This window comes from Oryzias latipes, chromosome 13, assembly GCF_002234675.1.
Source record: "Oryzias latipes chromosome 13, ASM223467v1".
Taxonomy (NCBI): Eukaryota; Metazoa; Chordata; class Actinopteri; order Beloniformes; family Adrianichthyidae; genus Oryzias; species Oryzias latipes.
In genome coordinates, this window is record NC_019871.2 from 22,440,272 (window position 1) to 22,455,482 (window position 15,211).

Below are 15,211 nucleotides of genomic sequence, written 5' to 3' on the forward strand. Positions count from 1 at the left end.
TTTCCAAATGAGCAACCTACCAAGGAAAGAACATCAAGATAAACAAATTACGTTCTGCTTGCTGAGTCCCACTATAAGTGTAAGAACCTGCAGATTAGGAATAACCCATTCACTGTATTTGAAAAATGGACTGAGTGAACCCCCCCCCCGGCGTTCCAAACAGGAAGTACCCACTGGCTCCAAGAAGCCAAAATACCATAGACTTCTATAAAGAAATAACAGCTATCACTTAGTCATTTTATTGATCAGAAAGACCATTCTTAATCTGATATATGTTCTTGATAATCCTACATTTTTTCATATTTTTTCCGTAGTGCAAGTTATTCAAGTCATAAACTGACCAGATACCTCAATTAAAAGTAGGCGGAGCCTGCTTGCCCCCCACATCCGACGTTCAATACGTTTGACAAGTTCCGTGTAGCCCGCTTTCAAACGGTAGGGGTGTGGATTTCCAATAAGATCACTTCTGATTGGCCAGTATGGTTGCAATAGAAATGTCGACTTAGACCAAGTTGGAACAATCACTGGTTACTGACGATGCCTGGCACCAATGTGGCGGCATCCTTATTGCAAAAACAGGCAACTGACTTCATTAAGCTTCTACTTTGTTTTAAGACCCAAAGCACTTTACAGTCACCCACATACACACACACTCATATTCTGATGATGGCTCAGCTGCCTTACACTGGCGCCAACCGATAACCACCAGGAACAATGTAGGGTTGCCGAAGAGCACTTTGAAACATTGCCAGGTAAGGCAGTAGAGGTCAACTACTTTGCCTCTGCACCACAGCCACCAAGCAAGCAATTTGTAGGGGTGATGTCACACTCACTCGCTCCAGTTTTGATATACAGTCAATGGAATCAACCAACAATAAAGAAAAAGACAGGCGTCTGTCTGGAGCACCAACTGGGAAACAAATATGGAGAACTCTATTGAAAATGTAACTTACAGCCACTTTAAATGCATTGTGGTTGAAACCCTGAGTGAAGGTTCAATGACGAGGAATCATGTCCACGCTCACAGAGCCCCCTCAGCATGAACAACTGGCACGACGTCTAAATTTAAAGCCTCCGTTACATAACATACAATGTGGTGGCAGTCGGCGGCTCACTGTGTGTCCCAAATGGTGCTTCAGAATCTTTCTCCCCACAAGAACTATTTCTGGTCCATATCAGCCCAGAGATTCTTGTGTAGGCCAATGCAAAGCCTCCTGGGACCTCTGATGGCTTCCAGGAAGTGGCTATCTCTCCAAGTTTGGAGATAAAAGATTATAAAAAGGGTTCAGCGCCAGCTTGTTATTTAGCTTTACTGTGACAGTTCCTGCGTGAAACCGAGACATGCAACGAGGTTACAAACTAACACACTAATTCAGGGCCGAGCGGCCCCTGAAGCCGTTAAATGAGAGACTCTGCTGCTATTATGAGCCCAAACGTGCCATTAGAAAGCCTGTCTGTTATCAGGACGCTCTGGTACGAGCTTTTTATAACCTTATGACAGCGTGACAGAGGATTTTGGGACACTCTGTGGTTGTTTACACAACTCAACTGTAGGACAGGCATGCAGTTCTCAGAACGGGCCTTTCGCACAAGTTTAAAGACCCACTCCAATGAAAATCCAGTTTGTGGTAGATGGTTTTTAACACTTTTCTCATGGAGGACGTGCAAAAAAGAAAATAAGCTCCAAACTGTGTTTCATTCAATCTGTTGTGAATCAGGAACAGATGAAAATAAAAGTTGGAAAAAGAGATTATTTATGACGTAATAAGATATTCAGGTTCCGTTATATTCTGATTCATCTGCTTGCAGATGACTAAATCCATGTTGGTCTTCGTTTTCATCGTCTGAGCGGACATCAGGCTCAGAACTGTACGGCGGGATAACTCCAATACTGCTCGCCATTTTTGTTGCACCGCTGAAGTTGGGACCCTCGGACCCCAGTTTACCCGACTTGGGTGGCCCCCGCCCCCCAGACTCATGAAGGAATTCCCTCAACCTTACTTTGCTTTCTCCACATCTCGTGTTTGCTTCAGTGGCAAAGCAGCGGCATCACTTTACAAAACCTCATGTCAACACGAACACAAAGGCTTTGAAATAATCATATTTACAAGTAAAAAAATTCATAATAATCACATAAAATACACACACAAGTTCCCCGTCAACAAATGCCACGACCTTACTGTCTGGAAGCTGGCGTGCTCGTTTCCCGCACAGGACACAGATGCCCTTTTAGACCTTGTGGCAGTGGAGCCCGCCTGATTGCACATTGTCCTCACCTGCTTCCACACCTGGTTCCAATTAAGGGCTTTGGGAGTGCTTAATTAATTAAGCTTCATTTTCTTCATACATGGCCCTTATGAGATAATGGCACAAGAATATGTAAAACAAAAAATACAATTGTCATTGGAGTGGGTCTTTATTGAAGACGATATATTTGGGAGCTAGAGTTTTGATATCATAAAAGAGCCAGCGATGACTGCAAATCTCAAATAAATAAATAAATGAAGGGAGGGAGCAGCAGACGGGTTATTCTTCACAAGAGGTGAAAGCCAGTCCGTCACCCAGCAGATTTAGGCAGCTTTAGAGCACAACAGATCAGATGAGATTACGTTCTGCTGATCCCCTGTGAAGCAGACAGTAGATTCATTGATTCCTGCGCCTCCTGGAACAGCTCTAGATCTTTATTCAAACATCAACCCAATTTAAAGATAACCACACACACAAAAAAAGAGAGAACCCAAAATAAAACTAAAAAGACAAAAAACACTGCAAAGGTCAAATTAGCAGAGCAGTTCCTGCCAATAGATAATTGATCATAATAGATATCTACTGCTTTTTTTGAAAGAATGAAACTTAATCCCGCTGTGATGCATTTTCCCCATGACCTCCTGAGTAAAGGTCGTCTCCTCACACACAACCCATGCAGGCCAGTGTTGCAGTTGGTGCATGCCATGCAGTGTGTTGATCCAGCAGCAGCATGGCTGCAGCCATGCATTCATCTGACCTACTTTCTCCACGCTCTTCCCTCCCCTCTGCCTGGTCTGGAGAGGGGGGTGGGGGGTGGAGGAGACCACCAGGCTAGAAGTGCAGAAACATCCCACATCCATGAAGCTACCTGCCATGTCTGCATCCGTGAGGAGGATGACGCTCAGTCAGTCCCCTCCTCCATGCTCCTGTCTAGGCTTCAGAGACCTGAGCCTCAGAACCGGAGGTCCTGTCTGGATCGTCGGGTTCGGTCCAGTAGGATGAGTCTGCCTCAGACAGCAGATCAGTGACAGCACACTTCCACGGATGTCCACGGAAGCCGTGGCCCACATTTCCCAGCCTCCTTTGTTTTTTCATGTCTCCCGCGCCAACATGCGGGGTGGAGAACGGCGGTGGCCGTGGGTCGAGAACTACTATGCCGCTAAAAAAAAATCCCAGCACGTGCGTGCGTGGCTATTTGATCCAACGTGACGGGGAAGTCTGGTGTGTTTATGATCCACCAGACGTGGCCCGTGAACCCTCCCAGCCGTCCGAGCGGACCCGATCCCACCCCCACCGCGGCTCCAGCTGTGCCCCCCTCCCTCCTACCTGGACCCTCTCGAAGTTTTCCCTCTCCGTCTCCAGGCTGTTGGCCCCCCCGGTCCGCCGGATCACTTTGGGGATGGCGTTGGGAACTTGCTGCATGGAGCTTTTCACTCGATCCATTTGGGGCAGCAGAAGAAGAGCAGGGACGCTACGCGGAAAATGTCGACTAGAGAAATAAAATCTGTAAGTTTGTATAAAAATTTAAAAAAGGAAATAATTAAAAAAAAGAAACCCAGGAAGTTTCTACTATGGCGGGCAGCCGTCCATGCCGCTATGGTCGCTTCGTTCACCGGAGCATTTTGTCGTAGTGCCCGTTAATGACTGGAGGGGAAGGGTGGACGCCGCTACCGGTTATAAGGACACTCCACTTCCGCTTTTACTTTCAAAATAAACGTTCCGAGAAAAGAAACAACCACAACAAAAGACCTGATGAAAATGGTCATGATGGAGGACATACATAGAGAAAACTCAGCTTACATTTTTTCTAAGTGTTTCTTTGTTTAAATTATGTTGAATCAGATGCAGGCGGAAAAGTACTGTTTGAAAAAGATTGTTGGCCTATTTGCGATGTAGAAAATAGGCTGGGAGGGCAACAAACTCCCTGATCTGCTCCATTCTGATGCATCCACTTGTGGACGACAAATAAATCCATGTACAACTTTGTTTTCCTTATCCGAGTTGACGTCTGACTCAAAAGATGAATAATGCTTGCCCTTTTTTTTGCACTGGTAATGCTTGGTTGGGGGTGTGAGGGGCTGTAATCTAGCAGGAGAGAATGTAAACAGAAAGCTCTCAGCAATACAGAGGGGAAGGGGGACGGGGTTGTTCCATGCCAACGGTGCCGCCACAAATCAGAAGTAAATTTCTTATGAACTATTGTCACTCTGCAGAAACTATGTCCTAGAAAACAACAGTTTTGTTCATAAACATAATTAAAAGATCACTGGAAATTATTTCAAAATACATAAAAAGACGATTGGAGTGGGTCTGTAAGCGTTGTTTTCAAATCAATATGAAAACTTCGGGCTTGTCTAGTTTTCATTGCTTTTTGAATCAAAGGGCACTCCATTTTTGTTCCTCAATAAATAATCTGCACGGACAGAAAAAGTAGCCTGATAAATGTAAAAAATGTTAAGAAGCAGATTATGTTAATCATGTAAAAAAAAAGGTAAGACAAAGCAGGTATGGGAATGTATAACTGCTTCTTCCCATTCCTTTTCAATTGATTTTACTAACTCCATTTATTAAATTTAACCATAATATTTGATTGGGTCCATGTGTGATGTGTTTCTATATATTGGTAAAAATATGTCTATTTATGATTTGGGGCAACTACAATGTACAAATAAAATAATTTTATGACTTAATATTGTAAAAAGATTTCATACATTTATTTATTTTATTTTTATTGTCTTTTTCATTTGTTTTATTTGATAATATTCCTTGAAATGACACCATAAAAAAACGTTTAGAGTAAAAAGAGGTAAAATCTTCTAAAAATGAATGGGAATAAAAAGGTAAGTGCAATCATTTTACAAAGAAAGGGCCATTTAAAAAAAAGTTGTACTTTTATTATAACAAAGCTGTGCGTTTATAAAGATGTGAGTCTAAAAAGGGAAGTGGATTTAGTGAGATTCTTAAGCATGTCCATGTCCAACCCATTTCTCGGAATTGTCTGCAACATTAATTAAACGGGTCAAGTTTGACTAATTTTGTTGAAGCATCTTAAAAGTTAAATGTAACATTTCAATTTGGAAAAATTATGATTTTTGCTAGTAGGCTAATTACGACTTATTAAAGAATTAATTTATGAGTTTGTTCTCAAAAATTGTTTATACTTTACATTTTTTTATATTTATATTTTTATTTTACAAATTTTTTACTCATAGTTTTTTTAATTGATTCCAATATTTTAATTCCTTTATTCTCATAATTCTGAACATTTTCTTTTGGTTCACAACCTTATTCATATAACTTTACTAATGTATTCTTAGAATTTTTACAACTTTATTTTAATAATTGTATGACTTTTTACAGATTAAATTTACAATGTTTTTCTTATCATTTTAATTTGAACTTTTTCTTGTAGTTTACAGGTTTTGAAATTATTTTTCATGACTTTATTCACTATTTACTTTATTTATGATTTTCTTTTCAAAATTTTACGACTTCGTTCTTATAATTTTACAACCTTGATCTCAAATATTTGTTTATTTGGCCTGTTTCTGTTATGTTGGTCTGAATAATCTTTCGTAAAAAATAAACTTAATCGATGATTTAAAAAAAATCCATAAATGATGCTGAATTGCTGATGAAAACCCCAAACGTGTGTGAAAGGCTTTTACTTTGAAACAGGAAGTCCCATCTTGTTCCTGCTGCATTGACACTCCCAGGATGCTTGAGCAGGGCGATATTTTCTCTGGCAACGCTCCCTGACTCCCCCCGCTGTCCTCCGCTATTGGCTGAAGCTGTGGAGGCTCCGCCCACACCTTTGGTGAGGTGTAGCATAACTGACACTCGAAAAAAACTCATTAAACTAACAATTTGCTGGAGGGTTTCTTGCAGTTTAGGGACACATTGAAAACGTTATGGCTTGTGGAACAAAATAAATGACTGATTTTCAGAGCTATACATTACTTTTGTATTGCTTCTCATTTTCTTATACAACACACTCATGTCCCTTTTTACTGTTTTGACTCCACCCTTCATGTCTGAAGAAAAGATGGATGAAAGCTGTTGTCATGTCACCCATCGCCATGGATCAGCATCATTTTCCTTCTTTTTTTGTGTAACGTAACATTTTTGAAAATTGGAATATTTTATATTTAGAGATATATAGCTTGGTTTTTACAACAGCTCTCACATTTTATATTATATTTCATATGTTATGATTAATCTATTTATACTACTAGCAAAATTTCATATCCACAAATGCACGTTTTCAAACCGCTAAATCCTTTATTCATTCAAATTTAAAACTGCGTCGGATCTGTGACTCCTGATGCTTTGGAGTTTGTTGGGCTTGTTGATCTATAATTTGATGCTTTTTTTCTGTTTTGTTTGAGAATATTTGTTTGGTATATTGCCGCTATCTCTAGCACTAACGTTTGTTTGTTTGATTTGTTAATGTATATTTGAACATTGACAATAAAAACAACAAAAAAAGACATCCCAGAACCAAAATACATTTTAAAAAAATCAGCAAAGAGGTAGAATAAACTAGATTCAAAAGCAGAAACAGACCCAGAAACCCCATCAGAGACCAGATGACGTTTATAAGGTAATTCCCCACACGCACACAGTTGTCATCTTTACATCCTGTAATGAAGGGATGAGAACGTTATTCAAAACCAGATTGTGACTTTCTGTTCCACAAAGGAGCTCTGTTGGGGTTTCTGTTGAAGTAAAACTAGTCGGTTTCCTTATGGAACCACTAGGGGCTTGTTATTATTTACTTTACTGTAAAATACTTCAACTTTGCATCAGGAATGAGCACAATGTCGCTGAAAAGTGAGCTTTCTTTACGTCTTTGTGGGAGTATTAATTAACCACGGAGTGTCCTCATTAAATCAGACGTCAATGACTTTCTCAGAACTTCACTTCAGCCCAACATTTAGGATCAAGTTTATGCAAAACTGTAAGAATAACAATAATAACTGAAAAACTGGTTCCAAATAAACTCCCTATAAACCAGTATGTGACGTGACCACAGACAGTAGTAGTTCACATTAGTAGCTACTACAGGATGATTCTCCATTTGGTTTTTTTATTTCTTTGCATGCATTCTGCTCCTGATATGTTCCGGCTGCACATGAATGTTTGTTTTTTTTGGTCACTGCTGCTTCCTCAGCCCCCCTCCCTGACTGGCAACGGCTGTCATTGAAGACATTTCCTTCAGAGATGAATAAAGTTTCTACATATCTGTCTAGAATAAATTGAAACTGGATCTGTTTGGTCAAGTGCTTTAGGAAAAATGACCCCGGAAAACACGTGTGACTGACAGGCTGGGGTAAAGAGAACAACAATCTCAGAACAAAAAGACCCAAACGATTGATTTATGTAAAAAAAAAAACAACAAAGGAAGTATTTGGGCTTTTTGGAGTTTAAAAATGTTTTTAGTGCAACCCTAGTTCCTTTTGTATCAGATATATTTTCATTATATTACACATTAACTCCTAAATATATACATAGCAAAAATGACAAAAATTGAGATCAAACTGTTTTTTATGTTTTGTAATAAAAATCAAATTTAAACAGACCAAATAAAAATGTACACATCTAAAAACGATGAAACAGCAAGTTCAAAAATGTGAAAAATGAATTTAAAAAACAGACGTTCGTCCAGTGAAATGATTTATTTAAGGAGGAAACACATCCTAACTCTTGCTATTTTTGCCTTAAACTAAAAATGTCAAACCTTTTTCGAAACCTTCACGCTAAATTTGAAATAAAAACGTTCCTAGTGGCTGGCCGGCATCATTCTTACGACATTGGAAACAACAGATGTGATTGACGTATGCATGTGGGAGTGCAGAAACTGTTTTCATCACACAGAAACTTCTGTTTGGACAGTTGAGCTTGTTGGGAGCAGTTTGACAGTTTCTGCCAAGCTGGGACCGTGGTGACTGGACAGAGTTGAGTTTCTTCTTATCTTCATAATTGAATTGAAAATGTGTTATTTTAATAAACATAATGTAAAAATCAACATTATGCAAAATAAGCAGCTGAACTATTCAAAGCCTGTTTGCAGCATTTCATGCTTCAGGCTCCCTCATGGGGCCCTAATCATTAAAGGAAAATAAAACGTGTTTCAAGCAGCACAAATGTTGAACTGTTTGGTTGAGTCCACTCGTGCAATTTGATCTTATGTATTTACTCCACTACATCTGGCAATGATATGGAGGATAAACACAGCTTTGCAGAAAAAAAGTATCTGACAAAGTGAAGGACTTAGAAAAAGTTTTAAAAATGAGCAAAAACTATTGAAAACCCACTGAAATCTCATGAGATTTCCAGATCATTGCGTGAATTTATTGTTTGTAAGCCAATCTAACACCACAGAAGGTTCTTCCTTCCTGTGGTAATAAAACTCCTTCATGAAAACTTGTGTATTTCATCAAACTACTTAGTGATTTTTGTGGTGTTGTTCCAAGCGCAACACTCACTGCTTTTGATGGAAAACTTGTGTTCAAAAAAAGGATTTTGTGCTTGAAACAGAATCTACATTTGAAACGCAATACGACGTGCCAACAAAACAGTTTGAGAGAAATTCTGTCTTTTCTGCACACAAAACAGAGCCAGCCAATCACAGAGAAGGAAATGAAGGTTGCTGCCGTTTGGTCAAAAGTTTTTCTAATCAGCTCGTTGACTGGATCAGAGTTTTTTTTCGAATTTTTAAGTGGATTTTTCTATTTCAAGTGCAAAATCTTTTTTTTTCTTTTCTTTTTTTTAACACAAAAACGTTTTCTGCTTAAAACAGTGGGTGTTGGGCTTGGAATGATGGCACAAAACCACCTGACAGCATTTCATATTCCTTTTGCACTCTGCTCATTTACACTGCGCTGTCTCTGCTAAAGCTTTTTCTTTGTTTGTTGCATGTTGACTTTTTATGATGGGAGCTCTGATGAAAATGCAATTTCCCCTCAAAATAAATAAAGTATTCGGATTCAGATTCGAGGGTTAACTTTAAGGCTAAAGAGAAGTGGTTGGAGCTTCAATCTATTCACCCAAAAGCTACCAACCAGGCCAGAGACTTGGGTGTAGTGAGACACACACACATCAGCTTTCATTAACACGTTTAGGCAAAATCAGCTCTTGAAAATATTTCAAGAATCTGAGATCTGATGTCTAAGGAAAGCAAAACCTGGAAAAACTAGTTCATGCTTTCATCTTTAGTTCTTATTACATCCGCTCTGTTACTTTAAGCTTTAAATTCAGTTCTTTTGAGCTTTCTTTACAGTTTTATATTATAATCACTTTATTATTACTTTTGATATTTCTTATAAAGTACTTTGTAATGTGCCTTGAAATGTGCTATACAAGTAATCGTACTGTGCCTTGAAATGCTTTGATATGAAAGCTTTTTTTGTTTTTTTATTTTAGGAGTTAACAAGAATTTCTTGACATTTTTACTTAAGAAAACAAATTACCCTCAGACCTCCAACTTGTGAACTTTGAAGTCATGTAACTCAGTTTTCCTTAGAATTCCTCCTCCACTTTTGTAAAAAAATAAAAATAAATAAAAAACTTAATCAAACTAAACAAAGACTCCTTTGGCACCTATTTTAGTTTACCACAAAATACTCCCATAAACCTCACAATAACACCCCAACCGGTAAACAGTGATTAGGCAAAGCAAACCCTGTGATTTAGTGCACTTAATTGTTTTGAAGCAAAAACTTGTTGCTGTTGTCAAAGTCATGATTGTTGGTTTTAAGTCAATGCTGCCCCCTGCTGGTGAGAAGGGAGAAATACATTGTTTTCCTCTTCTTGTCTTTCTTCATATTATTTGTAAGTTTGTAACCAATGAAACCACAATGGTTTTATTATTTGCCATTTGTACATAACAAAATAAAAAAGTAAAAAAATGAATAAAATAACATCTATAAAGGGTTGGGTTACATGTGAATATCTATATAGGAAGTCATAGAAAAACACATCACCCCCCCACCCCTTACCTTTGGAATTATGCCACCTGCCTTGCTTTTTATTTATCATGTGACCATGTTGACTGCCACTCACATGTTGTCATAGGGAAAACACCTGACATGTTTTCTGTGAGGTTTAATTGTAGATTTAAATATTTGAACACAGACAAACACATATTTATTTATATTTATAACACGCGTCCTCGTGTATTTTCTAACAGGGTCATATTTACGTAGCTCTGGACATGTTAGAAAACATCTTCCCTCAAAATAATCATTTGTGGCCATGAATTTGTATTTTGTGTGCACAAATTAGCATTTTGAAGCCACATTTTGGTAATTCATGGCCACAAATCAGCATTTTCTAAACATTTGTTGTGGGCACAAAGTAGCATTAATAGGAAAAAGGTTAGTACACAAGTTTGAAGGTAGCATTTTGTGTGTACAAATAAGCATTTTATTACTATTTTTTGCACACAAATTAGCATTTGCACAAATGTACAAACTGGCAAATTGTAGTCGGACAGTAGCGTTTTGTGGCCACAAATTAGCCTTCCGTTATAACAACTTAGCATTTTATGAGAACAAATTAGTTTTGTGCAAACAAATTAGCATTTCATTAGCATTTTGTGGGCACGAAAAAGGATTTTATGGGCAATGTATGCATTTGGTTTGCACCAAATTTGTATTTTGTGCATACAAGTTTGCTGTGTACACAAAATTAGTATTTAGTGCACACAAATTAGAATTTTTTGGACACAAATGAGTATTTTGAGCAAACAAATTGGCATTAAATTGGCATTTGGTGGTCACATATTAGCATTCTGTATGAACATGTTCTTATCTTCTCAAAATTCGTATTTTGTGTGCACAAGTTGCAATTTATTAGCATTTTGTGCCCACAAATGAGAATTTGTGGGCATAAACTGCTACTTTGTGTGCACAAATTCGCACTTTGTGGACACAAATAGTATTTTGTCTTCACAATTTGTGGACACAAATTTATATTTTGTGGGCACAAGTTGGTATTTTTACAACACTCGGTGGGCGTAAATGAGTAGGCCTAGTTTGTGTGCGCAAATGAGCATTTATTACACACAAATTAACATTTTGTGTTTACAAAATAACATCATGATGTACGCACATCTACATGCACAAATTGGTGTTGTGTGCACAAATTTCTAATTAGCTAATCCGAGGCCACAAATTATTAATTTGAGGGAACCATTGGTCTTTTTTGTGCCATGTACAGGGCTTCGTACATATTTTATTATTTCCTGAAACGTTCAAAACTATCCCACGCACTTCGAACACACTATAACTTACATTATCGGTACATGACTGAGCACAAAACCTCAAGATTACAGAAAACGAGGAGGTCCAAGTATCGCGAGATTTATCCCTCTGGGAGGATCGGGGCTTGAAGTTTCAGATGCATCGGTAGATGAATCATAACGGGATCAAGATGTCTGGACGATCAGGCCGCGCTGAGACCCGAAGTCGGGCCAAAGACGACATCAAAAAGGTCCTGGCGGCCATCGAGAAAGTGCGCAAATGGTATGTAAACTGCGCGGCGCAAAAAGGGCATGAAAATCGAGACCGCGGCGCGATATCTTGCTGCGTAGCTCAACAAACTTCAGTCGGGAAAGTTGGATGATTGACAAGGCTTTCGACCAACCAGCGCGCCCGTTTGACAGAGGAGGCGGGGCTAGTTGAGTTTTTCCGCCGACAGCTGTCAATATGGCTCCAGCAGCTTCACATGCGGCGGCTTGAGAAGTCGGCGAGCCTCCTGAGAGCTGCATTGCTGTGGAAATCAGACACTAACGCGTTACATTGAATTTCCTCCATTCTGCTGTGCACGGAGAAGTAGAGGGTTTTGATCAGATATTAGCTCCGCTGCACCGGACTATGAAAACACGCGTGACTAATAAATGCGTTCATTTCTCTATTATTATTACGACGCCCTGAAATCTAGCAGCTGCTAGGAGATTTCCCCATGATCCAACGTACATTTCTCCTCAGGGAGAAGAAATGGGTGACGGTTGGAGACACGTCCCTGCGCATATTCAAGTGGGTTCCAGTCACTGAAACGAAACAGGTGTGAGCCTCAGTCAATAAAACACACAGAGACCTGTGTCACGACCTGCATCCTCCTGATGGGTTTCATCCTCTTTCCAGATCTTTCGGACCAAATCTACGGGTGGAGACGTTAGGGGACTGAAGGATGTGGTTCTGGAAAACACCAACTCTTTGCTGGATTTCACAGGTAGCCTGAGGATTCCTAAAGAACATTTTCTTTATCATTCATATCTTGGATCAATTGGGTTTGATTTAACCAGATCAAAGTGATCCTCCATTCCAAGGGTTTCATGATTGTTCCAAACGTCTGCTCTTAGATGACAACAGCAATCAAAGCTTCATGTCAGACGTTTATCAACCAAAAATGGACAACAGCAGCAGCAACTCCAGCTCCCAGCAGGTCAGCCCCCCGCATACCTTCAGCCTCCGAGCGGAGGACTCCCAGCCGCCCATGCTGGGCCAGGAGAGTGTGGATGGTATGTAAATAAAACCATGTCCAGAACTGTCATTAAAATCCTGTTTTTGGTGTTTCTAACATGTTCTTGTTGCATTTTTCTGATGATGGCCATGTATAAACAATTATAGCTTAAAACTGCATTTCTGAGTATTTTTTTATTCAAACTGTGAATCAGGAGCAGATAAAAAAAAAAAAAGTGGTGGAGGATAAAGCTCCCTGCTCTGCTCCATTTCGATGCATCCACAATCATATCCATGTTCGCCTTTGTTCTCCTTGTCCAAGCTGGCTGGATGCTCCAATGTTGCTCACCAGTTTCACCTGTAATGTTTTGTTGGGGTTGTAGGGGGCTGTAAGCTACTGGGAGTGAGTGTAAACAAAGGAGATGATGGGAAATTACTCTGCGCCAGTGGTCCCGCCCACAACTCAGAAGAATTCCTAATGAACTGCTGCTGCTCTGCAGAAACTCTCCTAAGAAACAATACAAGTTTTTTTTTTTGTGTGTGTGGCTAAAAATAGCATAATAATAATTAAAAGACCACTGGGAACACTGAAAATAGATCAGAAGATGACTTTAAATGAATAAAAACAAAATCTCTTCCTAACTTAATGACACAGTGTCTTCTCTCTCTTGATGCAGAACCAGTCCATTTGGGACAGGAAGGTGCAGATGAGCCACCTACTCTTATTAAAGAGGACCCTCTCTCATCTGGAGCCATCAAACGGGGAGCTTCAGATATACAGGTTTCTCTTCGACAGCTTCCAAGACAAACTCAAGCACATCTTCATGAAATACAGTGGTCCCCTTAGTATATTGCGCTTGGAATAAAAGAGTGTAATTCTGCGTGTTGTTCTTTCTAACAGCGTATCGTGTTCTGCCCCCTCATTGGCTCTTGACAACGGTCAATCAATCTCCTCCATGCACTATCTCCTAAGCAGTCTGTTTGAAAAATGGGCACAAATCTTCAATTGTGATCAGATGTTTGCTTTCCGTCTATGATCCTTTACATACTTTTCTGGGAAGGTTTGAACTTTGAGAGTTTAAGCAAGAGAAAAAAACTGGGAAAATGTTCATTTCTGTCTGAGAAAATAGTATAAAGTGTAAAATAAAGATAAAGTCCCACTATCTGTCACACACCTAGGTGTGGGAAATTTGTTTTCCGCATTTGACCCATCCCCTGGGGGAGCGGTGAGCTGCCGACGAGCCGCGCTCGGGTGGTCCAAGCCAACCCCTTAATGTTGAGTGTCAAGCAGGGAGGCATTGGGTCCCATTTTTAAAGTCTTTGGTATAGTAAAGTGGTATAGTAGGCATTCCAGCCTTGAAACATCTGTAATGCTACTCTGTGGATTTCATCTATCGCAGCGATAAACGAGGGGACACTGTATCCCATTTCACGTCGAGTTAGTTATGTCCTGATAAGTTTTGAGGTGTAAATAGAAGCTGACATGTCTAACTTGTACTCTTGTCCAGCAGGAGGACCTACCGGTAGATGAATCGGGGGCACCGCCTTTGAAGAGGATTTGCAAAGGGGAAAATGCAGCGCTGAGATAGCTTTTGTACCACCTTTTTGTCCGTAATGCATAAGAAACCTGCTTGGATGTTGGGAAATTAACAACATTTTCAGAATTATGATGGGTTTCTTTTTACATGTTTATGCAAGTATTACTCATTACAGTTCAGCTGAGACTTTTTAAACTGTTATGAAGCTTAAAGTGCAAAGCAGAAGCGTTTTCAATCTTTGAATGTACCTGGCCACACTGTAGATTTCTGTTCTGTTTGCTGCAAACACATTTCTGACATCAGTTTTTTACGTTAGCATGTTTTCATACGTTGTTTTTATTATGTAAGGTTTACTAGGGAATAAATGCCCAATGTGCAGCTTAAAGCAGATTGAAGTTTAGATGTGCCATTTATGCTTTCAATATAAAATGCTTTCTGCAGAAAACCTTTTGGCTTGACACATTTGAGAATAAAATCATTTTTAAAATATGATTCTAACATCTTTGCAAGTGAATGATTTGTCATTGTGGCCCATTAAAAGTAATGGATGTCTGTTGAGTAATAATTTGGCTATGATAAAAATGTTGATTTTTAAAAATTAATATAACATTCCAATTTTGAGATGCATGTTACATGAACAAACAGTCCCATGTTAGGTTTTTATTTAGGTTTTTTTCTGCAGTTCCTGAATTGTTTCCTTTTTGAAGGATGATGAGAGAAATTATAACTTCAGAGAAACTAACTAAAGTGATTTACACATTAATACTCACTGAAAGAAATAATCTTCTCAAAAACAAGTTAAAAAATATTGAATACAAAATGTTTTTAATTCTTGATATGAGTGAAACCAATTGGGTGATGGAACAAATGAAACTTTCTTAAGAGAAGTTGTAATGTTCTGCCCTTTTAAGAAAAAAACAGGTCTTGAAAATATAAGCACTAATATTTAGGTAAATTAAT

At 39.0% G+C, this 15,211-nt stretch overlaps 2 protein-coding genes across 4 annotated transcripts in view; one reads left to right on the forward strand and one right to left on the reverse strand.

Annotated features, from left to right (window-relative positions):
- The window catches only part of hip1 (huntingtin interacting protein 1), a 62,376-nt gene extending 58,466 nt beyond the window's left edge, over nt 1–3,910 (reverse strand). Inside the window, exon 1 of one of the 2 annotated variants that reach the window (XM_023961288.1) lies at nt 3,574–3,910. In XM_023961288.1, the coding sequence (XP_023817056.1) occupies nt 3,574–3,690 (117 nt within the window). In that variant the 5' untranslated portion in view covers nt 3,691–3,910. Of the gene's footprint in view, nt 1–3,115; nt 3,432–3,573 lie in introns of those variants that run through there. The other variant, XM_023961290.1, reaches the window with a different exon arrangement.
- A 7,702-nt stretch (nt 3,911–11,612) lies between these two features.
- On the forward strand, nt 11,613–14,749 carry bcl7b (BCL tumor suppressor 7B). 2 transcript variants are annotated; one of them, XM_011482798.3, is made up of 6 exons: nt 11,613–11,774; nt 12,240–12,315; nt 12,396–12,483; nt 12,614–12,772; nt 13,391–13,494; nt 14,222–14,749. In XM_011482798.3, exons 1-6 carry the CDS (start codon nt 11,662–11,664, stop codon nt 14,300–14,302), a joined length of 621 nt encoding a protein of 206 aa, XP_011481100.1. In that variant the 5' UTR covers nt 11,613–11,661; the 3' UTR covers nt 14,303–14,749. The 2 variants fall into 2 exon arrangements, with proteins under 2 accessions (XP_011481100.1, XP_004075812.1); XM_004075764.4 differs by having other exon boundaries at nt 11,614–11,774; nt 14,225–14,749.
- Nucleotides 14,750–15,211: the final 462 nt, after the last annotated feature.